At 45.1% G+C, this 27,887-nt stretch overlaps 1 protein-coding gene and 1 pseudogene across 1 annotated transcript in view; one reads left to right on the top strand and one right to left on the bottom strand.

Annotated features, from left to right (window-relative positions):
• The first annotated feature begins 7,645 nt into the window (after positions 1 to 7,645).
• LOC144698350 (uncharacterized) lies at positions 7,646 to 13,758 on the top strand (annotated as a pseudogene).
• A 13,717-nt stretch (positions 13,759 to 27,475) lies between these two features.
• LOC144698062 (uncharacterized) overlaps positions 27,476 to 27,887 on the bottom strand; it is a 121,742-nt gene continuing 121,330 nt past the window's right edge. Inside the window, 2 exon segments of the mRNA XM_078569991.1 lie at positions 27,476 to 27,638; positions 27,706 to 27,783. Of these exon segments, the coding sequence (XP_078426117.1) occupies positions 27,476 to 27,638; positions 27,706 to 27,783 (241 nt within the window).

Raw genomic sequence — 27,887 nt, forward strand, 5'->3', positions numbered from 1 at the left:
ACTCGGTTGGCAGGTTAAAGAGGAAACGTATTGAGAATGTCGATACAAACTCAGAAAGAATAAGGACATGCTGAATCAGAATAAACGTCTTTTATAAATTCAATATGAAATCAATTGTGTAAATAAGTAATAATTATAACAAAACCAGTATCAGGAACCTAAGTCCAGCTCATTATGTCATGGGGTCAGATAAATTATTTTAATTAAGGCAAACTGTACATGGATTCTGCAGAAACTGCTTCTTTGAAAGTGAATTGGACAACTACCTGAAGTGGATAAACATCATGTTTATGAAAAGAGAGAAGTAAATTGAGACTAATTTGTTCCTCTTCACAACAGAAGCTGGCACAGGTCGGTTTAGTGGTAAGGATTCAGTGCTCTTACCGTCGCGCCCCCGGGTTTGGATAGATATGATGGGATGATCGAATGATTTTCCAACATGTTGTGCCATTTGATGCTGACATTGTTGATCAGTCTGTCCCCAGCATTCCTAATGAGAACAGCCGAATTCCATTTCTTCAAAACAAAGACCCAAAGTGCTACTTCAGGACTGCATTGTAATCAGGGGTAATGGGTACTGTCTCCTGCCGTGTTTCTGTGGTGTAGTGGTTATCACATTCGCCTTGCACAATAATAGGTGCCCTGGTTGGAATCCGGGGCAGAAACATTATCAAGTAGTTGAATTGTTCCTGTTTACTGTGGAACATTAACTGAACGCAGTATCCTACAACCACGTTATGTTCTCTTTTCATCATTTCACAGAATAAACACTCAGCAAAGCAAACGTACTTTTAAACTGGCAGCAGGTGAGTGCGGGCCCGGATATTGCTGCTTTTCCCTGTCTCTCACTGGAGAGCTGAGGAAGCGAGAATAATTAATGGGTTTATTTGAATCCAATAACTTGATAGATTTGGAATGTACAATGGTACATGGTTGATCATTTGTTAAATTATATTTGAAATTGATCCTCAGAAAACAATCATTACTGTTGGAAATCATTGGGTTACAGGAGAGGTTGCAATTTATTTTCTTTCTTTTGTCGCTTAAGGACCCAATGTCACCCTGAACTGTGTGACAATGAATGTTGTTTGTGTTTTACATAAACGTGTCATTTTGTGGGAGAAACGTGCCTCTGGTGAAAGAGGCCTGAAATGAAAATAGAAGATACAGGCATCAGGCCAGGTTGTAACACTTTTGAGTATCTTGCCTGGTGGTCTAGTGGTCAGGATTTGGCACTTTCACCACTGCGGCCTGGGTTCAATTCCCATACAGGGAAAGGTGATTTACTGCCCTCGTGCAAATTGCTAAAATTTAGCTGATTAAAACCTCAAAACGCATAAAAGCTCTGCCAGAATCAGTGGAGTATTGCATCGGTGCCAGAAATGTCATCCGTGCAACAGGTCAAAACCAAATACAGAGGTGAATATATGGAATGAGGGAAGGGTTGTGATAGGTTGCATAGCACGAACTGTCGGGATGATGGTGCAAGGAAAAATATAGAGGTAATAGGGGAGCTTTTACTGTTTACACTGGCACAAATATCTCCCAGATCTGGTTCCAACTCTCGTGTTAAAGGAGAAGAAAACTTCTCACTGAATCTTCCACTTTTTAAATGCATCTCCTTCCAAACATTGCAAACTCCTCCTGCATCTTCCATCCTGATATTTTTCTTTGTTTTTTATATTTTGAGATGAAACTGCACAACTAATGTGAATAAAGGATGTGATGGGAAAAATGTGTTCAACCCCTCGGGGAACTGAACCACATTGACATAGACAGAGGAACGCACACAGACATATACACTGAGAGTGACAGAGGGCAAAGGAGAGACAAACACCCCGAAAACAAGGATGTCACCAACTCGGCCAATTATTGTTCAATTTCAGGTTGCAAATTTAGTGAATGTTTGCAAACGAACAGAAATAAGAAACGCTTAAATGATTGGATGGTTTTTTAATTTCATTTAACTGACAATTAATTCCGAAGGCAGTTTGCTAAAGTTAGGGATTGCTGATGATGCTTTCATTAGTCTCTGTGGCACAATTGGTCAGCACGTTCGGCTGTTAACCAAAAGGGGGACATTCATTGTGGACACATGGAAACAGTCTGATCCTACCCACTGCAGACACATTCATGTCACCAGGAACCTGCCCGCCTACACCCAGTGCCATCTCCCTTCGAGTGTTTCGGTGTCTTGTCTGTTATAAAGTATTCTGATTGTCCCGAAGCCGATATTAGGTTTGAATTCCTGATGTGCAGTAACAAGAATCCTTTCAATGTCTCAGATCACTTAATTTCACTGATAACATTAGAGTTAATGTTCCAGCATCTTAAAGAAGGGGAAGGTGCCTTGACTGTCTCTGTTCAGTTGGACAGTCCACCCTTCATTCTCCTCGGATTCGGTTCCTCAAAAGGGACTTCCTTTTTCTTCTTGAGTTCCCTGACCACATCTGGCAGCATCTTTTCATTGAGAGCCATAATTAACAGTTCAGATGCAGCGCAGTTCTGATGAAATGTTGCAGACCTGAAATAAAAACGATGTTTCTCTCTCCACAGATGCTATCAGATCTGCTGAGAATTCCAGCATTTTCTGTTTCATTTCATATAGCCGGCCTCTGCAATATTTTGATTTTCTTTAAATGATTTGTGTTAAGAATGTGGAATCCATGACCAGTAGACTCCGAGATCCATGTCTGAGCTGAAACTATATAGGTAAACTCACAATGTTAACATATTGTTCACCAGCTGGAAATGGAAAGGGATTGACCCTATCAACTCATTGACTGACACGGCAACACAGTTTCAGTGGTGAGAGACTATTCAGATACTTCATGCATGTGAAAGGATTTATTCAGTTAACACTCCAGCTTTAAAAGTTCAAAGGATTTGATCCACAATGGAAGCATTGCTACTGGCAAGACACGGTTTCAATATTCCATGTATATTGAAGAAATATCATCAGTTCACCCCATCTGCTGAGAGTTTAGTGTGTCCAGATCTAAATGTAAGAGTTTGTTCTGCTGTTACTAGTTACATCCAGGAGAGAATTGTTGTGGATGTCAGTGCAATTTGGTCGCTGCATCAGTTCACTCAACAATTTTATATGTTGGCCCTATGGCCCTCATCTTATTCTGATAAGAGGATATACATTTTGATTCTATATTTCGACGTTTAATGGCGGAACGGTCACCCAGCATTCGCTGCGGCTCAGAATGTGCCCTAACCTCACGAGAGAAGCTCGCTGCGCATGCGCTCATTGACTAGACTTTGAAGCATGCGCATTGCTCTCTGTTTCACGAGCATGCGCAGTACTGGTCTGTGACTGAAGCTGCTCAGAGCGGTTGAGAGAATGTCGAGTGGAGCAAACTAACAGAATTAGTGGGTGTGTGAGGAGGAATGGAGCCAGCGGAGTGGGCAGGGAGGCTTCATAAAGACGCAGTGCAGACCGTATACCCCAAATAACAAGGTACCGGTCTTGTGTTTGCAGAGAACGGGCCGAAAAATCTGGATTTCTCCCTTCGCCAGGCCCGGGGTAACGGCCGCCATCTTTATAGGGGGCAATGTGCAGCATGGCGCATGCGCGGTCATCCTGGTCCAGGTAGCAGGAGGAGAGTATGTTGTGAATTTCTATCCTGGACTGAGGGATGGATTTTGGAAACTCCTTTTACAGGGGGTTAGAAGGGGAGGATTTACACACAGCAAACTCAGACCAAGAGAAATGTTTCTCTTCTCAATTTCTACCCTAGACTGACAGAAATAGATTTTGAGTACTCCATTTATAGGATGCTAGAAGATGAGATATTGCAGATGGGAAATCCAAACCAAACATCACCTCAAAGTCTGATATAATCACTCGATTCATTAGGACCTGGATATTATCGGCCTCTGAGTATAAGCAATAAGTTCTAGGTCATTAGCACTCACTGTGTAAAATTTCTACCTCATATCTCTCCGGTAGATCTTGCCCAAAATCTTTAAACTGTGTCCCTGTACCCTTTTACGATTAGTTTATGGAAACTGCCTTTAACTGGCTCGCATAAACCTCAGGACCCTCACATCCTTCATAATGTGTGGTGATCACTGGTTTGCACAGACCCAGATGTTCCGTGTTTGTGTCGGTGACATCATCACACATCGACAATTACACTGTGACATCATCACACATCGACAATTACACTGTGACATCATCACACATCGACAATTACATGGTGACATCATCCCGCTCCCCGGTATTTCCTCAACTGGAAGATTTTTCTCTGACTCCAGTACTTATGATACCTTTCCAGCTGCAGGCTGCAGCAGGAGAGTTTAAATTTAAAACGGTGAAATTGTTTCAGAGTATTTATACCATAAAATACCATTCATCTACAATTTTGAGTTTTAGTTCTATGCTCTGTTTCTGTGAGACGTTCCATTGCTCTGGGGCTGGTGTGAGTCCTTTTCTGTGCGTCTGAACCCATGTCCATCCATTCCTCTCTTTCACCTCTGCCCTCCCTGATCACCGCTTTACCATTGTCTAACTTCCTCTGTCTCTAATACTGCGTGTAGTTTAGCTCTGTTTAGGATTTTACTGTTACTCCTGCCGACTGTCTCAATAAGGTGTCCACTGCTGTCCATCCCAGACCATGTGCTGCTGGCTTCCCAGCTTTATCTTCCCACAGTATCTTTCATAGTCAGGAATTGTTTTTCCTGTGCTATAGTCCATTTCTCTTCCACTTCTGAGCTTATATTGCCCATCGGATTTTGCACCATCTTTATTCCCCGTAATTCATTCTGCACATCCTGAAACATTAACTCTTCATTTCACTCTCCACGGATACTGCCTGACCTGCTAAGTTTTTCCAATAGCGCTAGCGAAAGTGAACTGGCAAATTAGGTAAGGGGATGGGCCAATGGAGATGCAGTGGCAGACATTTGAGGGGATATTTCAGAATACACAGAATAAATAGATACATTCAAACCAGAGAGAAAAATTTCAAGGGGACGACCCTCACGTGTAGTTAACTCAGAAAGTTAAAGATAATATCAAACTTAAAGGAAAATCATATAATTGCGCAAAGATGGATGGCAGGTCAGAAGATTGGTGAGAATATTTTAAAACTGCAAAGGATGATGAAGGGATTAATAACGATGGAAAAATTAGAGTATGAGTGAAAGCCAGCTAGAAAGATAAAGGCCGTTAGTAAGATAAGAAAAGAAGTTCTATAGACATTGAAAAATGAAAAGAGTTATGAAAGTGAACATTGGTCCCACAGAATGTGAGTCTGCAAATTAATAATGGAAAATAAGGAGCTGGCAGATGAATTAAACAGGTATTTACATCGGTCTTCAGAAAATAGGATCAAAGTAACATCCCAAAAAATAGCTGTAAATCAGGACCTGGAAGGAAGGGAGGAACTCAAGAAAATTACAATCACCAGTGAAGTAGTACTGAGCAAATTGTTGAAGCTGTGAGCTGACAAGTCCCCAGTTCCTGATGGACTTCATCCTAGGGTCTTAAAAGAAGTGGCTAGTGACATAGTTGATGCATTTGTTTTAATTTATTAAAATTCCCTAGACTCAGGGAGGTTTCATTAGATTGGAAATTAGCAAATGCAACTCCTTTATTCAAAAAGGGAGGGAGACAGAAGGCAGGAAATTCCAGACCAGTTAGCTTAATGTCTGTTGTAGGCAAAATGTTAGAAGCTATTATTAAAGACATTGTGGCAGAGCATGAAGAAAAGTTAAAGGTAATCAGGCAGAGTCAATATGGTTTTGTGTAAGGGAAATCATGTTTAACCAATTTATTGGAGTGCTTTGAAGGAGTCACATGTGCTGTGGATAAAGGGGAATCACTGGATGTGCTGCACTTAGATTTCCAGAAGGCATTGGATAAGGTTCCACATAAAAGTTTCTTGTGGAAAATAAAAGCTCATGGTGTAGGGGATAACATATTGGCATGGGTAGAAGATTGGCTCACTAACAGGAAACAGAGAGTTGGCATAAATGGGTGTTTTTCTGGTTGGTGGGATGTAACGAATGGTGTGCCACTGGGATCAGTACTGGAGCCTCAACTTTTTACAGTTTATATAAATGACTTGGATGAAGGGACCAAGGGTATGGTGGCTAAATTTGCTGATGACACAAAGATAGGTAGGAAAGTAAGTTGTGAAGAGGACATAAGGAGGCTACAAAGGGTCATAGATAGGTTAAGTGAGTGGCAAAGATCCGGCAAATGGAGTATAATGTGGACAAAAGTGAAATTGTTCATCTTGGCAGGAAGAATAAAAAAAAATAATCTAAATGGTGAGAGATTGCAGAGCTCTGAGATTCAGGGGGATCTGGGTGTCCTAGTGCATGAATCACAAAAGGTTAGTATGCAGGTACAACGGGTAATTAGGAACGCTAATAGAATGTTAATATTTATTGTGAGGGGAATTGAGAACAAAAGTAGAGTGGTTATGCTTCAGTTGTACAGGGCACAGGTGAGATCACATCTGGAGAACTGTGTACAGTACTGGTCTCCTTATTTCAGGAAACATGTAAATGTGTTAGATGCAGCTTAGAAAAAGGTTACTAGACTAATACCAGGAATGGGCAGATTGTGTTATGTGGAAAGATTGGACAGGTTAGGCTTGTATTACTGGAGTTTAGAAGGGAAAGATATGACTTGAATCAAACCTTTAAGATCCTGAGGGATTTTGACAGGGTCGTTGTGGCGAGGAACTTTCCTCTTGTGGGAGAATTCAGAATGAGGGGTCACTGTTTAAAAATAAGGGGGCGCCGATTTAAGACAGAGATGAGGGGAATGTTTTTCTCTCAGAGGGTAGTGAATCTTTGGAATTCTCTTCCTCAAAAGGCAGATGAGCTGAGATGAGGGCTGAGTCGGTGATGTTACTAGTGAAAATAGATGGTCTTGGTGAAGATGTGGATTTTTGTTTGGAAGCTCATCTTGGGGTGAAATATTTCACCATGGTTGTGAACAGTCTGGTTCAGTCTCAGACAGTTGTCAGGGAGAGGGATGGAGTCGGTGTCAAGGGAGTGGAGTTTGTCGCGGGGACTGAAGAAAATGACTTTGGTTTTCCCAATTTTTAAATGGAGGAAATTTCTGCTCATCCAGTACTGGATGTCAGACAAGTCAGGACGGTGTGTGACTTGGAGGGGAACTTGGAAGTGATGGTGTTCACATACACCTGCTACCCTTGCTCTTCTCGTTGGAAGAGTTCGATGGTTTGGGAGATTCTATCAAAGTTCTGGTCAAGTTGCAGTGATACAAAATCTTGCTTATCACCTGCATCTCCCATCTCTCTCTCTCTGCTCCAATAGAGGCCAGAGTTTGTATAGATCCAGACAGCATGACAGGTTCCCTTCCCTGAAGGACATTAGTGAACCAGTTGGGTTTTTATGACAATCCAGCAGTTTTCGTGGTCACTTTTTCCTCGTGCCGGCCCCACAAATTCCCAGATTCATTCCGCTCAATTTCACAACCTGCCTTTGTGTTTCTGTGGGTTCTCTCTCACTCCCTTTTTTCTGTTTTAAATCAGTTTCACAGGGTATCAGAAGGAGAGAACTTGTGGTTGGGAAACTGAAACCAAACATCACATCAGGATCTGACGGAGTCGAGTCGCCCAATTTATCGTAACCTGAACATTATCGGATTTTGAACATGGAAGGAAAAAGCATCGTTCACAGTGGGGAGAAACTGTACACATGTCCTGTGTGTGGACGAGGCTTCAGCCGATTATTTGACCTGTCGGAACATAAATGCAGTCACAAAGCAGAGAAGATGTGGGGATTGTGGGAAGGGATTTAATTACCCAGTTCAACTGGAAACTCATCGGCGCATTCACACTGGCGAGAGACCGTTCACCTGCTCCGAGTGTGGGGAGGGATTCACTCAGTCACCCAACCTGCAGAGACACCAGCGAGTTCACACAGGGGAGAGACCTTTCAAATGTCTGGACTGTGGGAAGGGCTTTAAAAGTTCTGGGGAACTGATGTCCCATCAACGTGTTCACACTGATGAGAGACCGTTCAGGTACTCTCAGTGTGGGACTGGGTTTATATGGTCATCTCAACTCACTGAACACCAGCGAATTCACGCTGGGGAGAGGCTGTTCACCTGCTTTGAATGTGGGAAGGGATTTAATCGGTCATCGAACCTGCAGACACACCAGGGAGTTCACACTGGGGAGAAACCATTCACTTGCTCTGAGTGTGGGAAAAGTTTCAGTCAGTTATCCCACGTGATAACACACCAGCGAGTTCACAAGTAACTACAGTGATGGGATTTTGCTGTTCATCACATCCAGGACTGAACCATATTCATTGGGGTTTGTTTTTGCTGATGTTAATGAACTCCAGCCCAGTTATAGGTTTTAATATTCTGGATAAAATTCAAATCAATCCGCTTGGTGTTTTACAGTGTGATGAATCTTTTCAATATCTCTGACACAAGTTAGTTCCTTTCAAAGTGCTCTCCCTCTCACCTCCATCCTCACCTCCAATAATAAGTATGAGGAACCCATGGAGCTTCTATGTCACTAAGATTGAGACAATTCGATCAGCTGCCTCTGCTGCTTCCCTCCCTTCCACTAGCTCACTGGGACAAACTGTCTCTAAAGCTTTCCTTTGTCTGAGCCCTGAACCCACATATTTATCTAGTTTCTCTCCCATTTCCCCTCAGTTCTCATCTTGTCCTTGAGACCCACCTCCTGCTCCATCAAGCCTATTCCCACTGAACTCTTGATCACCCAAACTCTCCCTCATTTCTTTCTCTGTCTGTCTGCAGTCTTTGACACCATTGACCAAATCTTCCTCCTCCAATGCCTGTCCACTGGTGTCCAGCTGGGTGGGACTGCACCCTCTTGATTCCTTTCTTATCAATCTCATTGTAGCCAGAGAATCACCTGCAGTAACTGTGGCTATTTGAGTTACAATTTCACAGATTGACTCACTCAGTAAGTGATCAGATCTCACTGAACTTAGATATAAAAATGATCCATTATCAGTCTCACAGTGACGGTATCTTACAGACCAAGTCTTTCTTAAGATCAATGGAGAAGAGTGAAAACATTCTCGTCCACAACCCAAGCACATAGTGAGAAAAAATATCTGAAAATTCCCTTTAAAATGAAAGGTACAGCAGAACGACACTGCACTGCTCTGTTACAGACTTATTGAAACAGATTCATTGTCACCTCCTCCCTTCCCACATTCGAGGGCATTTTCCACACACTTTCCAGATGACACAGTCATTTACTTGTACTTCTTGCTATTCAGTATTGTGTTTTTACTGCTCACAATGTGATCTCCTCTACGCTGAGGAGACTAATTCCCGATTGGGTGACTGTTTTGCGGAACATCACCATTCAGTCTGCAACTGTGATCCTGAGCTTCTGCTCATTTACTGTTTTAATTCTAGGAATCACTTTTGGTCTGAACTCTCTGTCCTCAGCCTCCTGCACTGTTCCAATGAAGCTCAGTGGAAGCTCGGGAAACAGCAGCTCATCTTTTATTTGACACTTCACAACCTCCTAGACTCAAGCTTCATTTCAACAATTTCAGATCATTGCCACCACTCCCATTTTTTTCAGACAGTCGGTTCTGCTGTTGCCATTTATCCCTCCTCTGGACCTGTCTTTTGTTTCTCCTCTTGTCCCATTAGTTTATTTACTTGTCTCATTATCACCCAATGTTGTATCATCATCCCCTTTCTCATTTAATCACTCCAGCCTTCCATCCCATCACAAGACCGTTTGTCCTTTCCTCGTCTCTTTTCCCTGACTCTGTACTTGTTTGTAAATTATTACATCTCCAAATTCTTCCATTTTCTATAAAAAGCCAGCGACCTGAAACATTCACTCTGTTTCCCTCTCCAGAGAAGCTGTTGACCTGCTGAATGTTTCCAACATTTTCTGTTTTGAGCTCGGATTTCCAGCATCTGCAGTATCTTGTTTCAGGGTCACAGTGGATCAGTTTTCTCTGAATTACCGTTCCCTGTTTAAAGGTGAAGAAGGAGCTTTTAAAGAATGAGACAATAACTGTCCCCCTGTTCGACATGAAACTAAACTCACTGTTAATTCCTCCTCAGTAACAATTGTAAACACAAAGCTTCCAGCCGGGATTGAACCGGGGACTTTCTCATGTAAAGTAAAGGTGATAATCAGTGCACTAGGGAAATGAGTGTGAATCCCCCCCGGACAGAGGGGAACTGACCATCCATCTCTAGCTCTAATTCCCAAACAGAAAATGCTGCCAAGAATCAGCAAGTCAGGCTGAGTCTGTGGCCGCCCTCACCATCTGAAACCGTCACAATGCCCGGCTGATTGACGGCAGCTCCGGACCAATAGGAAGAGGGGGCGGGACTGGGGGACCGAGCGGGTGTGGCTGGCCCTCCAACCAATCGGAGTGAATGAGGGGCGGGGCCGATCTGGGAGTGAAGCATGCGCAGTGTGAGTAATGGCGATGAAGAGACGCTTCTTTCTTAGTTCCGCAATCGGTGAGTGGATAAAATGGTGGGGAGAAGGGAGCGATGGATCAGGCCGGTGGGCGGGTTGGCTTCGTAAACATGTTGTGTAAACGGCAAACCCAGAGAAAGAACTTATGGTAAACTCTGGACCGTCCCCTTCGTTTACGCCGAGGTTTCTCCCACTTTCAGGCCCAGGGTTAACGGCCGCCATCTTTATTGGGGGCAAGGCCCGGAAGGGCGCATGCGCGGCGGCCATCTTTATTGGGGTCAACTTTTTGGAATCTTAATTGACAGAATAAGAACAACTTGTCCATCAAACTGCTTCATGTTTTGAGTTACAATGTCTTATTGATGAGGTGGAACAACGGTATATGTCCAAGTCAGTGACAATAATTCGTTTTTATACTGGGGCTTTAACATAATAAAACTTCACAAGGCATTTCACAGAAATGTTACAAAGTAACATTTGACACTGAGCCACATAAGGAGATATTGGGGCAAGTGACCAAAAGCTTAGTCAAAGAGGTCGGTTTTAAGGAATGATTTGTAGGGGAGAAAGAGAGGTGGAGAAGTCCAAGGACAAAAATCCAGAACTTGTGGCCTTGGCAAATGAAAGCACGGTCACCAATGGTGAAGTGATTAAAATCAGGAATGCTCAAGAGGCTGGAATTAGATGAGTTTAGAGATCTCGGAGGAGTGTGTGGCTGGAGGAGATTACAGAGACAGGGATGATCACAACCATGGAGGAAAACAAGGATGAGAAATGTAAAATTTAGTTGCTTCCTAATGAGGAACCTTTCTGGGTCACTGAGCACAGGGATGATGGGTGAACAAGACTTGGTGTGAGTAAGCACACGGGCAGCAGAGTTTTGAATGACCTCAAGATTACAGGGCGGTTGAATGTGGGAGGCCAGCCAGGAGTGCGTTAGGATAGTTAAGTCTAGAGGTAACAAAGGAATGGATGAGAGTTTCAGCAGCAGATGAGCTGAGACTGGGCTGGAGTCGGGCGATGTTAGTGAGGTGGAAATAGGCAGTCTTGGTGATGATGTGGATATGTAGTTGGAAGCTCATCTTGGGGTGAAATATTTCACCATGGTTGTGAACCATGGTTCAGTCTCAGACAGTTATCAGGGAGAGGGATGGAGTCGGTGTCTGGGGAGTGGAGTTTGTAGTGGGGGCTGAAGACAATGGCTTCAGTCTTCTCAATACTTAAATGGAGGAAATGTCTGCTCATCCAGTACTGGATGTCAGACAAGTCAGGACAGTGTGTGACTCTCAGGGGAACTTGGAGTTGATCGTGTTCACACACACCTGCTACCCTGGTCCTTCTAGGGGGAGGAGGTTGAAGGTTTGGGAAAGTTCTGGTTGCGTTGTAGAAATATGAAATGTTTCTCCTTCATCCCCTGCTGCTCCTAGATACCTCTCTCTCTCTCTCTATCTATGTGCTCTCATAGAGGCCAGAGTCTTATGTAAGCCCAGACCGGGTGGCAGGTTCCCTTCCCTGAAGGACATTAGTGAACCAGTTGGTTTTTTATGACAATCCAGCAGTTTTCATGATCACTTTTTCCTCGTGCCGGCCCCACAAATTCCCAGATTCATTCAGCTCAATTTCACAACCTGCCTTTGTGATTTTGTGGGTTGTCTCACTCCCTTTTTTCTGTTTTAAATCAATTTCACAGGGTGTTAGAAGGGGATGATTTGCAGTCGGGAAACTGAAACCAAACATCACATCAGGATCTGACGGAGTCGCCCAATTTATCACAACCTGAATATCATCGGATTTTGAACATGGAAAGAAGTTGTACTGTTCACAGTGGGGGGGAAATGATACACGTGTCCTGTGTGTGGATGTGGCTTCAGCCGATCATCTGATCTGTCAAAACATAAATGTGATCACAACGGAGACAAAGCACAGAAATGTGAAGACTGTGGGAAGGGATTCATATCCCCCTCTGAGCTGGAAACCTATCGGTGCTGTCTGACTGGGGAGAGACCATTTACCTGCTTCACCTGTGGGTAGGGATTCACTTAGTTATCCCACCTGCTGAGGCACCAGCGAGTTCACACTGGGGAGAGGCCTTTTACATGCCCAGACTGTGAGAAGTGCAATAAAAGTTTTGGGAATCTGATGTCCCACCAACATATTCACACCGATGAGAGACCGTTCAGATGCTCTCACTGTGGGACTGGGTTCAGGCAATCATCTGACCTCACTGTACACCAGCGAGTTCACACTGGGGAGAGGCCGTTCACCTGCTCCCAGTGTGGAAAGACATTCACTCAGTCATCCACCCTGATGCGACACCAGCGACTTCACACCGGGGAGAGGCCATTCACCTGCTCTGAGTGTGGGAAGGGATTCACTCAGTCTTCTAACCTAATGAGGCACCATCGAGTTCACACCGGGGAGAAGCCATTCACTTGCTCCGAGTGTGGGAAGGGATTCACTCAGTTGTCCGAGCTGCTGTCACATCAGCGAGTTCACACTGGGGAGAGACCTTTTAAATGTCAAGACTGTGGGAAGTGCTACAAAAGTACTGGAGAGCTGTTGTCCCATCAACGTGTTCACACTGACGAGAGACCGTTCAGGTGCTCTCACTGCGGGACTGGGTTCAGGCGATCATCTCAACTCATTCTACACCAGCGAATTCACACTGGGGAGAGGCCGTTCACATGCTCCGAGTGTGGGAAAGGATTCACTCAGTCATCTCACCTGCTGATACACCAGCGAGTTCACACTGATGAGAGACCTTTTAAATGCCCAGACTGTGGGAAGTGCTATAAACATTCTGGTGAACTGATGTCCCATCAACATGTTCACAATGATGAGAGACATTTTAAATGCCCAGACTGTGGGAAGTGTTTTAAAAGTTCCAAGAACCTGATGTCCCATCAACGTGTTCACACTGACGACCGACCATTCAGGTGCTCTCACTGTGGGACTGGGTTCAAGACATCATCTGAACTCACTGTACACCAGCGAATTCACACTGGGGAGAGGCCGTTCACCTGCTCTGAGTGTGGGAAAGGATTCACTCACTTATCCAACCCGCTGAGACACCAGCGAGTTCACACTGGGGAGAGGCCATTCACCTGGTCCCAGTGTGGGAAGGGATTCACTCGGTCATCAAACCTGCTGAGACACCAGCGAGTTCACAAGTAACTGCAGTGAATGGATTTTGCTGTTAATCACATCCAAAACTGAATCATATTCATTGGAGTCTGTTTCTGCTGAAGTTAATAAGCTCCACTCACATATAGGGGTTAATATTCTGGCTAAAAATCAAATAAATCAGCTTTTTGTTGAATGCACACTGTTATTATCTCTCACACAAGTTAGCTTCTTTTAAAGTGCTCTCCCTCTCCCCTGTCTCCTCCATCCTCACCACCAGCAACAAGTGTGAGGAGCTCATGGAGCTTCTTTGTCACTAAGATTGACACAATCTGATCAGCTGCCTCTGCTGCTTCCCTCCCTTCCACTAGCCCACCAGAACAAACTGTATTTAAAGTCCCCCCTTGTCTGAGCCCTGAACCCACATCTTTCTTTAGTTTCCCCACCCCCATTTCCCCTCATGCCACCTTAGTGCTCATCTTGTCCATGAGACCCACCTCCTGCTCCATTGACTCTATTCCCACTAAACTGCTGATCACCCAACTACCCCATGTTCAATCAGATTGTTAATGGTTCTTTCTCTCCAGGTACTGTCCCTCTCTCCTTCAAATCTGCCATCATCACCCCCTCCTCAAAAAACAAACCTTTCACCCCACCATCCTTACTGCCTCATCTCCAACCTCCCTCTCCTCTCCACACTGTTCGAACCTGCTGTCATCTCCCAAACACTGGGATTCTCAGTGTGAACAGGGTGGGATGTGTTTGGAGACAGGATGTCCCAGTTCTCCACCCTGGGATTCTCAGTGTGAACAGGGTGGGATGTGTTTGGAGACAGGATGTCCCAGTTCTCCACCCTGGGATTCTCAGTGTGAACAGGGTGGGATGTGTTTGGAGACAGGATGTCCCAGTTCTCCACCCTGGGATTCTCAGTGTGAACAGGGTGGGATGTGTTTGGAGACAGGATGTCCCAGTTCTCCACCCTGGGATTCTCAGTGTGAACAGGGTGGGATGTGTTTGGAGACAGGATGTCCCAGTTCTCCACCCTGGGATTCTCAATGTGAACAGGGTGGGATGTGTTTGGAGACAGGATGCCCCAGTTTTCTACCTTTAAAGGGACAGGGAGAGGACCAGCTGGGCTGAATGATGCTGCTTTATGACATCTCTGCAGTGCCTAGTAACCATTCTCCCTGAGCCCTGCTCATTATGGGCTGGCTTTAGCTCAGTGCTGTTACAGGGAGGGAAACAGGAGGAGGATTCAAGCTGTGTGGAGCTCAGGATTAATGGGGAGAGATACAGGGTCAATTTCTACCTTACTGAGTGAGAAATGTCATTGTCCCGGATACTCCCTGTCCCTCGGTATCTGTATCCGGGGGACAGGCTGATGGGTTTACTCTGTACCTAATCCGTGCTGTATTTGATTGGAGAGTGTTTGAGTCTGACAGTAGTTGTTGACCTCAATGATGATGAGATAAAACCATCAGTTTCCCCCTGGACACAGATCCTGAAGGACAAGGAGTGTCTGGAATATTTTGGATTATGTCCTTGATCCAGTTTTGAACTCCTTTCTCACATCTTCTCTCATCTTGCTTAGTTCTAATGAAAAGACCCCCAGTTTCTCCAGTCTCTCCACCTGGGAAAGAGAAATTGTAATTAAGTTAGAAACTCAAACAGGATCTTCACAGCAGACAGGTCACTATGAGAAAACATTTCATTCCACAGTCAGTTGTTATCATCTGGAATACACTGTCTGAAAGTTTGGTGGGAGCGGGTTCAACAGTATCTTTCAAAATGGAATTGGAGAAATGCTTGAAGGAAAACATTGACAGGGCCATGGGGAATCAGTAGGGGAGTGACTATTCAGATCGCTCTTCCAAAGAGCTGTCAAAGGCACAATGGGCCGAATGGATCCCTTTTTAGCTGGAGGCTCTCATCCGTGGTGTCATCTGTGAATCTCCCCTGCACCCTCTCCATGGCCTTGACATCATTCCTGTTATAAGATGCCCAGGATTTGACTCAATATTCTAAATGCAGCTTAACCAATGATTTACAAGTTAATTTCATAAGGAAAAGTGGAGTAACAGGTTCAAACAGCATTTTAAACTTGCCCTTCAAACTTAAAGATCTGTGTATCTGAACCCCTTGTAACATGGCTAAAATACTTTGAGGTAAATTCTCTGATATAATGTGTGTTATGGGATAGAGAAGTTTAGTCTGAATTAGAAACTCAAATAGGCTGTTCACTGCAGACAGGTCACCACGGCAACACTGATAAGACATTCCATTGCACAGAATCAGCTCTTTGGAAACTCGAATCAGATCAGGGAAAAGTTCAGAGTTTGTCTGTTATTAACCACAATATAAACTGAAACCAGAGTGAGGAACAGAATAGATCAGATTATAATGTGTGATGTTTATGCCTATAATTGTGTAACTATCAGAAATAACAGAATTAACAGTGGGCAAGGTAGTTTAGGGAGAATGAGAAAATTCCTGAAGAAAAGTAACTGCTGGGAACCAGGGAATGTCTCCTTGTAAATCACAGATTAGAGAAATTCCAGCTGTCTTTTCCTCACTTCCTGCCAAAACGCAGCAGAGAAGCCAAAGAAGATTCAGGGGCCAGAGCTGCATCACCACAGGTTATAAAAGTGAGGGGACACTGATGTAAGGGGGCAGTCGGGACTGGAGACACCGGAGATCAAGCTCAGAGTGCCCGAGGTTCCATCCAGCGGGCTGACCTCGTGTAAGTGACTGTGGACACACGGGACATGCATATTTACTCTGATTGATGGATCAATATAATATACGGTAGAGGACAGAGAATCTGCTCAGCTTGTGTTTCTTAAAAAGGTACTAAAATTATTGACACTGGACTCTCAAATCTACTGATTTACCCATCTCTTTACTGTTCTGGCCCTCTACTCCCTTTAAACTGTTCCCATTCACAAACATCAAGGGGAATTTTTGACTGATTATGGAGCGCCTGTAAATGGAGAAGAAATTGGAACCAGTCAGAGAACATCTGTAAATGGAGGAGAAATTGTGACGTTTGAAGGAGAGTCTGTTAATGAACAGCAATGTGACTTGTCAGTGAGGGACTTGTAAATGAACAGCAATGTGAATTGTCAAGGAGGGTTTGGAACTCAACAGCAACGTGACTTGTCAGGGTGGGTCTGTTAATGAACAACAACGTGATTTGTCAGGGTGGGTCTGTAAATAAACAACAATGCGACTTGTCAGGGAGAGTGTGTAACTGAGCAGCTCATGCGACTTGTCAGGGAGAGTCTGTAACAGAACAGCAATGTGACTTGTCAGTGAGGGTCTGTAAATGAACAGAAATGTGAATGAGCAAGAAATGGTGTGGTCAGAGTGTGTCTGTACAGGAAGTAGAAATGGTCACAGAGAGCCCTTGGTTAGTTATGGGAGATTTTGGAGTTGGATGGCATAGAGGGAGGAACATAGTGATAGGCTAAAGGGATAGATGGATAGAGTGAGAGAGAGAGAGAATAAAAGAGAGAGAAACCAAAAACTAATTGAAGAGGAGAAAATGAGTCAGATTCCATGTGGCAGATAAATAGAATTTTTTTCAAGTATATACTGCTTTGACAGTTAGTGGTCTTAGAAAAGAAAAAAGCAGCTGATGTCTGATCAGGAAAGAGGAAGCTGGTTGAGGGGCTGCAGTTAGTTTAACACAATCTCAGTAAATGGAGTGATACACAGACCAGCCTCCCATGCGGGTGAGCGGCAGCAGCAAGAACCACATGAAAACAGGAGATTGTGGAAGGTCCAGCAGTGTCAGGACCCGAGAATACAGGACCAACAGAGGTTATTCAGCCTATCAAGTCTGTACCAGCTCAAAGACCAACCCAGTTCATCCCACTCCCCCTCTTTCCCTGTACCCCCCAGTTGTTAACCCTAACAAAGGCCTGAAAGGCTGACTCTTTCTCTCTCCACAGATGTTTCCTGAGCAGCTGAGTATTTCAAACATTTTCTGTTAGATTCTTGGGAAATGAGTTTGTTGAAGAAACAACCCCAACCACCTGCCCTCACGCATCAAATATAAAATTAGTAAACAAACACCGACACCACCCCCCAACCAATATAAAAGGAGTTTTGTTTTAGAAACAAATATTTCTGTACAGGCTTTTCATTCTTGGTGTGTGGGCATTGGTAGCAAGTCTATTAATTATATTGCACATCCCCAGTTAGTCTTTGTGCAGGAAATGATGCGCCACCTTCTCCTTGACCCACTGTCTAGTGAAGGTGCTCCCACAAGGTCATGACGTAAAATCCTGAGATCCACCATTTTCACTCAGCGATAAAGGAGCAGTGAGAATATGCACAAGACAGGATGGTGTGTGACTTAGATGGAAAGATGGGGATAAGGGTGTTCCCCAGCATCTGCTATCTTTCTCCTTCTACGTGGCGTAAACCTTAGGGTTTGGAGGTTCCATAAAAATTCCGGTTGTGTTGCTGATGTCTCAAATCCTTCGTCTTCACCTTGTCCCGTCTCCCTCTCTCTCTTCTCAGGTAGGGACAAAGACCAGGTGGCAGGTTCCACTCCCGTGCTCTTGCTGGTTGTAACAATTGAAATAATAATAATATATGGTTGGCGCCAATCATAATCGGAGCTCGGAATATGATTTTGTATCTAACAATGTTATGGTTTAATGGCGCTGCAGTTACCCAGCATTCAAAGAGAGGCAGAATATGCTCTATCTTCGCTGCGGGAGATCATCGCGCAAGCGCGGCGCCGGACTGTGCCCAGAGCATGCGCATTGTCAGGTTGTGGCTGGAGCATGCGCAGTTGCGGTGCTGGAAGGAGAGTCGCGGTCGAGTCGGATCAGGGAGGAGAGCAGAAGAAGAGTGCAGCAAGCGGGCAGCTGAAGGCGAATGGAACTGGCAAGCGGGTGGGACGCCTTCAGAAATACACACTGCAGGCCGCAAACCGCGAATAGGAAGCTTCCGACCCCGCGTTTGCTCCGTTTTGGCGATGGCGGCGTTTGTCACGATATCAGGTCCGATTGATGGCCGCCATCTTTTTGGGACGCGCACATTTATGCGCATGCGCAGGTGCCATCTTTATAGGGACAGGGTAGCAGTGCGCATGTGGATCCGCCATATTTATAGGGGGCAATAGGCAGCAGTGCGCATTTCGCGGCCGCCATCCTTTTAGGGGGCAATGGGCAGCAGCTGTGACCAAAAAAGAATTGTCAGCAATCCAGAATTAAAGTGAAGATATCTGGGGGGGACTGTGAGACTGGAGGAGATTACAAAGGAATGGATGAGAGTTTCAGCAGCAGATGAGCTGAGACTGGGCTGGAGTCGGGCGATGTTACTGAGGTGGAAATAGGTGGTCTTGGTGATGATGTGGATATGTGGTTGGAAGCTCATCTTGCAGTGAAATATTTCACCATGTTTGTGAACAGTCTGGTTCAGTCTCAGACAGTTGTCAGGGAGAGGGATGGAGTCGGTGTCTGGGGAGTGGAGTTTGTAGTGGGGACTGAAGACAATGTTCAGTCTTCCCAATATTTAAATGGCGGAAATTTCTGTTCATCCAGTACTGGATGTTAGACAAGTCAGGACAGTGTGTGACTTGGAGGCGAACTTTAATCACATCTTAGTTTGATGTTTGTAAGGTTCCTTTAAAGTTTTTCCTTGATTTTACAGCTGACCTGACATAGGGGCTGTGCTTGATTTCTCCCTTGTTTTTGTTAATTTAGTTTATTGTTTTGACTCAAAAGAGTTACACCTGCTACCCTAGATCTTCTAGCGCGTGGAGGTTGAGGGTTCGGAAGATTCTGTCCAAGTTCTGGTTGAGTTCTAGAAATATAAATTCCCCCTGCTTTATCGGGTGCCTCTACCACCTATCTCATTCTTGCTCTCTTCCCCTCCTCCCAGAGGGTCCAGTGTCTTGTGTACACCCAGACCGGGTGGCAGGTTCCCTTCCCTGAAGGACATTTTTGAACCAGTTGGGTTTTTATGACAATCCAGCAGTTTTCATGGTCACTTTTTCCTCGTGCCGGCCCCACAAATTACCAGATTCATTCAGCTCAGTTTCACAACCTGCCTTGGTGTTTTTGTGGGTTCTCTCTCTCTCCCTTTTTTCTGTTTTAAATCAATTCCACAGGGTATTAGAAGAGGAGGATTTGCAGTTGGGAAACTGAAACCAAACATCACATCAGGTTCTGACAGTGCCACCCAATTTATTGTAACCTCAATATCATCAGATTTTGAACATGGAAGGAAAAAGCACCATTCACAGTGGGGAAACACCGTACACGTGTTCTGTGTGTGGACGAGGCTTTGTCTGATCATCTGGCCTGTCAGAACATAAATCCTGTTACAGCCGAGAGAAACTCGAAATGTGGGGATTGTGGGAAGGGGTTCAATTACCTGTTTGAGCTGGAAGCTCATCGACGCACTCACACTGCGGAGAGACCGTTCATCTACTCCCAGTGTGGGAAGAGACTCAGTCTCTCATCCAATCTGCTGAAGCATCAGCGAGTTCACAGGGCAGAGAGACCATTTAGTTGTCCAGACTACAGGAAGTGCTATATAAGTTCCAGAGACCTGATGTCCCATCAGTGAGCTCACTCTAACAAGAGACATTTTAAATGCCCAGACTGCAGGAAGTGCTTTAAAAGTTCTGGGGAGCTGATGTCCCATCAACGTGTTCACACTGACGTGAGACCTTTCAGGTGCTCTCACTGTGCGACTGGGTTCAAGACAGTAAATCACCTCACAGTACACCAACGAATTCACACTGGGGAGAGACCGTTCACCTGCTCCAAGTGTGGGAAGGGATTCACTCAGTTATCCAACCTGCTGACACACCAGCGTGTTCACAAATAACTACAGTGATTGTATTTTGCTGTTAATCACATCCAGGACTGAACCATGTTCATTGGGATCTGTTTCTGCTGATGTTAATAAACCCCAGCCCAGCTATTGTGGTTAATATATGGATAAAGTCAACAAATCAGCTTTGAATTAAAAGCCTGATTTGAACAGGCGAGATTGGAGCAGGAGGAGGCCATTCAGCCCCTCAAGCCTGCTCCACCATTTAATAAGATCATGGCTGATCTGATTGTGGCCTCAACTCTGGATCCAACTACCCCCAATAACCTTTAACTCTCTTGTTAGTTAAGAATCTATCTACCTTTGCCTGAATGATAACCGATGACCCTGCCTCCACCCCTCTCTGGAAAAGAGAGCTCCAAAGACCAACAACCCTCAGAGAAAAAAAATCTCATCTGTCTTAAATGGGAGACCCCTTATTTTTAAACTGTGTCCCCTAGTTCTAGTCTTTCCCACAAGGGGAAACATCCTTTCAGCATCCACCCTGTTGAGCCCCTCAGAATCTTATATGTTTCAATAAGATCACCTCTCATTCTTTTAAGCTACAATGGGTACAGGTCCAGCCTGTCCAACCCTTCCTCATAAGATAAGCCCCTCATCTCAGGTATCAGTCGAGTGAACCTTCTCCGAACTACGAACACACTTATATCTTTTCTGAAATAAGGAGACCCAAAACTGTACACAGTACTTCAGATGCTCATCAACACCCTGAACAACTGTAGCAAAGCACCCCTACTTTTATATTCCATTCCCCTTGCAATAAAACAACACCATTTGACTTCCTAATCACTTGCTGTACCTGAATACTAACATTTCCTGATTCATGTAGCAGGACACCCAGATCCCTCTGTATCTCAGAGTTCTGCAATCTCTCTCCATTTATATAATTTGCTGTTTTTCTATGCTTCTTGCCAAAGTGGACAAGTTCACATTTCCCCACATTATACTCAATCTGCCAAATTTCTGCCCACTCACTTAACCATCTATATCCCCTTGCAGGCTCCTTAGGTCCTCTTCACAACTCACTTTCCTGCCAATCTTTGTGTCATCAGCAAATTTAACAACCATACATTCAGTCCCTTCATCCAAGCCATTGCTATAGATTGTAAATAGTTGAGGCCTCAGTATTGATCCCTGTGGAACTCCACTCGTCACATCTTGCCAGCCTGAAAAAGACCCAGTTTCCCTCTTCTGCTTTCTGTTAGCTAACTAATCCTAGCTAACTATCTATCCATGTGGATGTGTTACCCCTTCTCAACTCAGGACAAAATTAATAGTCATGTGAGCAAATGTGGGTTAATTCAGGAACACCAGCATGGAATTGTTAAGGGAAAATTGTGTTTAATAAACTTGCTTAAGGTATTTGGAGAGGTAACAGAGTGGGTGATGAGGATGCTGCTGTTAATGTGGTGTACATGGACTTCCGAATGGAATTAGAGATTGTGCCGCACAACAGACATGAGCAGAGTTAGCTCATGGAATAAAAGGGACAGTAGCAACATGGATACAAAACTGGCTGGGTATAGGAAACAGCGAGTCATGGTTAATGGATTTTTTCAGACTGGAATAAGGTTTATAATGGAGATCCCCAGGAGTCACTGTGAGGACTCCTGCTCTCCTGAACATATATAAATGACACAGACCTTGGTGTTCAGGCTCAATTTTCAAATTTGTGGACAGAGTCTTGAGTGGGCACAGAGTGAATAGCGGCTTCCCTTCCCTGAAGGACATTAGTTGAACCAGTTGGGTTTTTATGACAATCCAGCGGTTTTCATGGTCACTTTTTCCTCGTACCGGCTCGACAAATTCCCAGATTCATTCAGCTCAATTTCACAACCTGTCTTTGTGTTTTTGTGGGTTCTCTCTCACTCTCGTTTTAAATCAATTTCAGAGGCGAATAGAGGATTTGCAGTCGGGAAACTGAAACCAAACATCACATCAGGATCGGACGAAGTCGCCCAATTTATCATAACCTGAATATGATCGAATTTTGAACATGGAAGGAAAAAGCACCGTTCACAGTGGGGAGAAACCGTACACGTGTTCTGTGTGTGGACGAGGCTTCAGCCGATCATTCGCTCTGTCAAAACACAAGCGCAGTCACACTGGGGAGAAACCGTGGAAATGTGGGGACTGTGGGAAGCGATTCACGTGTCCATCTGAGCTGGAAATTCATCGGCGCAGTCACACTGGGGAAAGGCCGTTCACCTGCTCTGAGTGTGGCAAAGGATTCGCTCAGTCATCCCACCTGCTCAAACACCAGCTAAGTCACACAGACGAGAGACCTTTTAAATGTGCAGACTGCGTAAAGTGCTTTAAAAGTTCCGGAGAACTGATATCCCATCAACGTGTTCACACTGACGAGAGACCATTCAGGTGCTCTCAGTGCGGGACTGGGTTCAGGCGATCATCTGACCTCACTAAACATCAGCGCAGTCACACTGGGGAGAGACCTTTCACCTGCTCCGAGTGTGGGAAGGGATTCACTCAGTCATCTAGCCTTCTGACACACCAGCGAGTTCACACAGGAAAGAGATCTTTCAAATGCCCAGACTGTGGGAAGTGCTGTAAAAGTTCCAGGAACCTAATTACACATCAACATGTTCACACTGATGAGAGACCGTTCAGGTGCTCTCAGTGTGGGGCTGGGTTCAGGCGATCATCTGAACTCACTGTACACCAGCGAGTTCACACTGGGGAGAAGCCGTTCACCTGCTCTGATTGTGGGAAAGGATTCACTCAGTCATCCAACCTACACAGACATCAGCGAGTTCACAGGTCACTACAGTGATGGGATTTTGCTGTCAGTCACATCGAAGACTGAACCATGTCCATTGGGGTATGTTTCTGCTGAAGTTGGTAAGCTCCAGGACAGATATAGTGGTTCATATTTTGGATAGAAGTAAAATAAATCAGCTTTGTGTTAAATACAGTGTTGAATCTTTTTACTATTTCTAATGCAAGTTAGTTCCTTTTGAAGGTCTCTCCCTCTTCCCTGTCTCCTCCATCCTCACCTCCAACAAGTGTGAGGAGCTCATGGAGCTTCTTTGTCACTAAGATTGAGACAATCCGATCAGCTGCCTCTGCTGCTTCCCTCCCTTCCACTAACCCAGTTCTCTCTCTTCACGTACTGTTGATCTCTCCCTCAAATCTGCCATCATCACGCCCGTCTCAAAAATCAAACCCTTGACCACATCATCCTTGCAAACTATTGCCCAATCTCCAACCTCCCTCTCCTCTCCAAACTTCTTGAACATGTTGTCACCTCCCAAATCTGTGCCCAGCTTTCCCAGAACTCCCTGTTTGAATCCCTCCAATCAGGTTTCTGCCCCTGCCACTGGACTGAAACAGCTCTGATCAAAGCCACCAACTACATCCTATGTGACTGTGACAAAGGGAAACTATCCCTTCTCAACCTGTCTGCAGCCTTTGACAAGGTTGACCACACCATTCTGCTCCAACACCTCTCCACTGTCGTCCAGCTGGGTGGGGCTGCTCTCTCCTCGTTCCATTCTTCTCTATCTAATCATAGCCAGAGAATCACTTGGAATGTCTTCCCTTCCCACTCCCACAGTTACCACTGGTGTCCCCAAAGGATCCAGCCTTGGCCTCTTATTTCTCATCAACATTCTCCCCACAGTGACATCATCTGAAAACACAGTGTCAGTTATCACATGTGCACTGATAGTGCCCAGCTCTACCTCACCACCTCTCTCCACTTCTCCACTGTGGTTAAATTATCAGACTGTTTGTTTGATATCCAGTGGTGGATGTGCAGAAATTTCTTCCAATTCAATATTGTCAAGACTGAAGACATTATTTTCATTCCCAAGCTACCAACTCCATTCCTTTCTCCAAAGCCAAAGGATCTAAGCTCAACAGTCCTGCCACATCCAGTCGTGAATAGTGGTGAACAATTAAGCAACTAATTGGATGATGAGGCTCCCCAACTATCCCCATCCTCGATGATGGAGGAGCCCAGCACAAGAGGGCAAAATATAAGGCTGAACCATTTGCAACAACCTTCAGCCAGAAGTGCTGAGCGGACGGTCCATCTCGGCCTCCTCCGGAGGTCCCCAGCATCACAGATGCCAGTCTTCAGCCAATTCGATTCACTCCACGTGATACCAATAAACGGCTGAAGGTGCTGGATACTGCAAAGTCAATGGGCCCTGACAATATTCCAGCAAAAGTACTGAAGACTTGTGCTCCAGAACTGGCTGCACCCCTAGCCAAGCTGTTCCAATACAGCTACAACACTGGCATCTACCCGGCTATGTGGAAAAATGCCCAGGTATGTCCTCTACACAAAAAGCAGGACAAATCCAACCCGGCTAATTACTGCCCCATCAGTCTGCTCTCGATCATCAGTAAATTAATGGAAGGGGTCATCAACAGTGCTATCAAGCGGCACTTGCTTAGCAATAGCCCACTCACTGACACCCAGTTTGGTTTCCACTAGGGCCACTCAGCTCCTGACCTCATTACAGCCTTGGTTCAAACATGGACAAAAGAGCTGAACTCCAGAGATGAGGTTAGAGTGACTGCCTTTGATATCAAGGCAGTCTTTGACTGAGTGTGGCATTGAGGAGCCCGAGCAAAACTAGATTCAATGGGAGTCAGGGGGAAACTCTCCACTGGTTGGAGTCATACCTAGCACAAAGGAAGATGTTTTAGTTGTTGGAGGTCAGTCATCTCAGCTCCAGGACATCACTGCAGAAGTTCCTCAGGGTAGTGTCCTAGGCCCAACCATCTTCAGCTGCTTCATCAATGACCTTCCTTCCAATATGAGGGCAGAAGTGGGGATGTTTGCTGATGATTGCACAATGTTCAGCAGCATTTGTGACTCCTCAGATAATGAAGCAGTCCATGTCCAAATCCAGAAAGACCTCGCGAATAGCCAGGCTTGGGCTGACAAGTGGCAAGTAACATCCACACCACACAAGTGCCAGGCAATTACCATCTCCCAACAAGAGAGTATCCAACTATCATCCCTAGACAATCGATGGCATTACCTTCACTGAATCCCCCACTATTAACATCCTCGGGTGTTCCATTGACCAGAAACTGAACTGGACTAGCCATAAAAATGCTGTGGCTACAAGAGCAGGTCAGATGCTAGGAACCCTGCGACGAGTAGTTCACCTCCCGACTCCCCAAAGCCTGTCCACCATCGAGAAGCCTCAAGTCAGGAGTGTGATGGAAAACGCCCCACTTGCCTGGATGAGTGCAGCTCCAACAACTCTCAAGAAGCTTGACACCATCTAGGACAAATCAGCTTGCTTGATTGGCACCCCATCCACAAACATTCATTCGCTCCACCAATAATGCATAGTAGCAGCAGTGCATACCATCTACAAGATGCACTGCAGGAACTCACCAAGCCCCCTTAGACGGTATCTTCCAAACCCATGACCACTACCATCTAGAAGGACAAGGGCAATAGACACATGTGAACATCACCACCTGGAAGTTCCCCTCCAAGCCGCCCACCATTCTGACTTGGAAATTCCTTCACTGTTGTTGGGTCAAAATCCTGAAACTCCCTCCCTAACAGCACTGTGGGTGTACCTAAACCACATGGACTGCAGCGGTTCAAGAAGGCAGCTCATCACCACATTCTCAAAGGCAATTAGGATGGGCAATAAACGCTGGCCCAGCTGGCAACGCCTACATCCCAAGAATGAATTAATATGAAAAAAAGATTGATGGTCTGATGGCTATTTGTGGAATCTTACTGTGCACAAACAGGTAAACAGTAACAATTTGTATTTATATAACACGTTTAATGTAATAAAACATCCCAAGGTGCTTCAGAGAAGCATCCTGAAGAGAAATTTAACATCAAGGCACATAGCATATTAGAGTAAATGAACAAAACCTTCATTGGAGAGGCAGATTTTAACAAGGACCTTTAATCAGGAGAGAGAGCTGGAGAAGTTCAGGGAGGGAATTTCAGAACTTCATGCCAGGCATGGCCAACAGTGGTGGAGTAATTAAAAGCTGGGATGTTCAAGAGGCCAGAATGAGAAGGGCACATATATCCCTGAGGGTTGAGTGATGGAGGTTGCAGGGGTAGGGAGACACGAGGCGACAGGGGGATTTGAAAACAAGGATGTGAGTTTTAAACTTGAGGCATTGCTTGACTAGGAGCCAATGTATGTCAGCGAGCCAAGGGGTGATGGGTGAACAGGACATGGTGTGAAAAAGCACACGGGCAGCAGAGTTTTCGATGAGTTATGTTTCTGCGTGGGGGTGGGGTGAATGTGAGAAGCTGGTCAGGAATGTATTGGAATCATCAAGTCTCAAGGTAACAAGGGCAGGGATGAGGGTTTGAGCAGCAGATAAGCTGGGGTCAGGTGGGGACATGCAATTGCATGGAGATTGAAGTCCCTGGGGGACACTAAGTCGAAGGACTGTGCAGAGGAAAATGAGTTTGGAGATGGGGTGGAATTTTAGGGTGGTGGGGTCAAGTGTTTTTTCAGGTGATAACAGTGGATTTGAAATTGAGAGAGACAGTACCAGAAGAAAGATAGAGAGAGCCATTAACAATATCAGCTGAGATAGGGAAGCTGGGTGATCAGTAGTTTAATGAGAATGGGGTCAATACAGCAGAGGACAAGATGAGTACTGAGAGGGCATGAGGGGAGAGAAACTGGGGAAAAATGTGAGTTTGGGGCTCTGACAAGGGGAACTTTAGAGACAGTTTGTCCCGGTAGGCTAGAGGAAGGGAGGGAAGCAGCAGAGGCAGGTGATTGGATTGTCTCAACCTTAGTGACAAAGAAGCTCCATGAGCTCCTCACACTTGTTGTTGGAGGTGAGGATGGAGAAGACAGGGGAGAGAGAGAGAGCCCGTCAAAAGGAACTGACTTGTGTTAAAGATATGAAAAATGTTCAACATACTGTGTGTTTAATACAAAGTTGATTTATTTGACTTCATCCAGAATATTTAGCACCTCCAACATGGTTGGAGCTTTTCAACATCAGCAAAAACAGACTCCGATGAAATTTGTTCAGTCCTGGATGTAATGAACAACAAAATCCAATCACTGTAGTTAATTGTGAACTCGCTGGTGTGTTGGCAGGTGGGATGACTGAGTGAATCCCTTCCCACACTCAGAGCAGGTGAATGGTCTCTCCCCAGTGTGAATTCGATGGTGTCTAAAAAGGGTGGATGAATCAATGAACCCCTTCCCACACTCTGAGCAGGTATACGGTCTCTCCCTGGTGTGTCAGCAGGTGACATAACTGAGTGAATCCCTTTCTACACTCGGAGCAGGTAAACGTCCTTACCCCATTGTGAATTCGCTGGTGTACAGTGAGGTGAGATGAGTGCCTGAATCCGGTCCCACAGTGAGAGCACCTGAACGGTCTCTCGTCAGTGTGAACACGTTGATGGCACAACAGTTCCCCAGAACTTTTAAAGCACTTCCCGCAGTCCGAACATTTAAAATGCCTCTCATCAGT

This window comes from Cetorhinus maximus, chromosome 23, assembly GCF_964194155.1.
Source record: "Cetorhinus maximus chromosome 23, sCetMax3.hap1.1, whole genome shotgun sequence".
NCBI classification, from domain to species: Eukaryota; Metazoa; Chordata; class Chondrichthyes; order Lamniformes; family Cetorhinidae; genus Cetorhinus; species Cetorhinus maximus.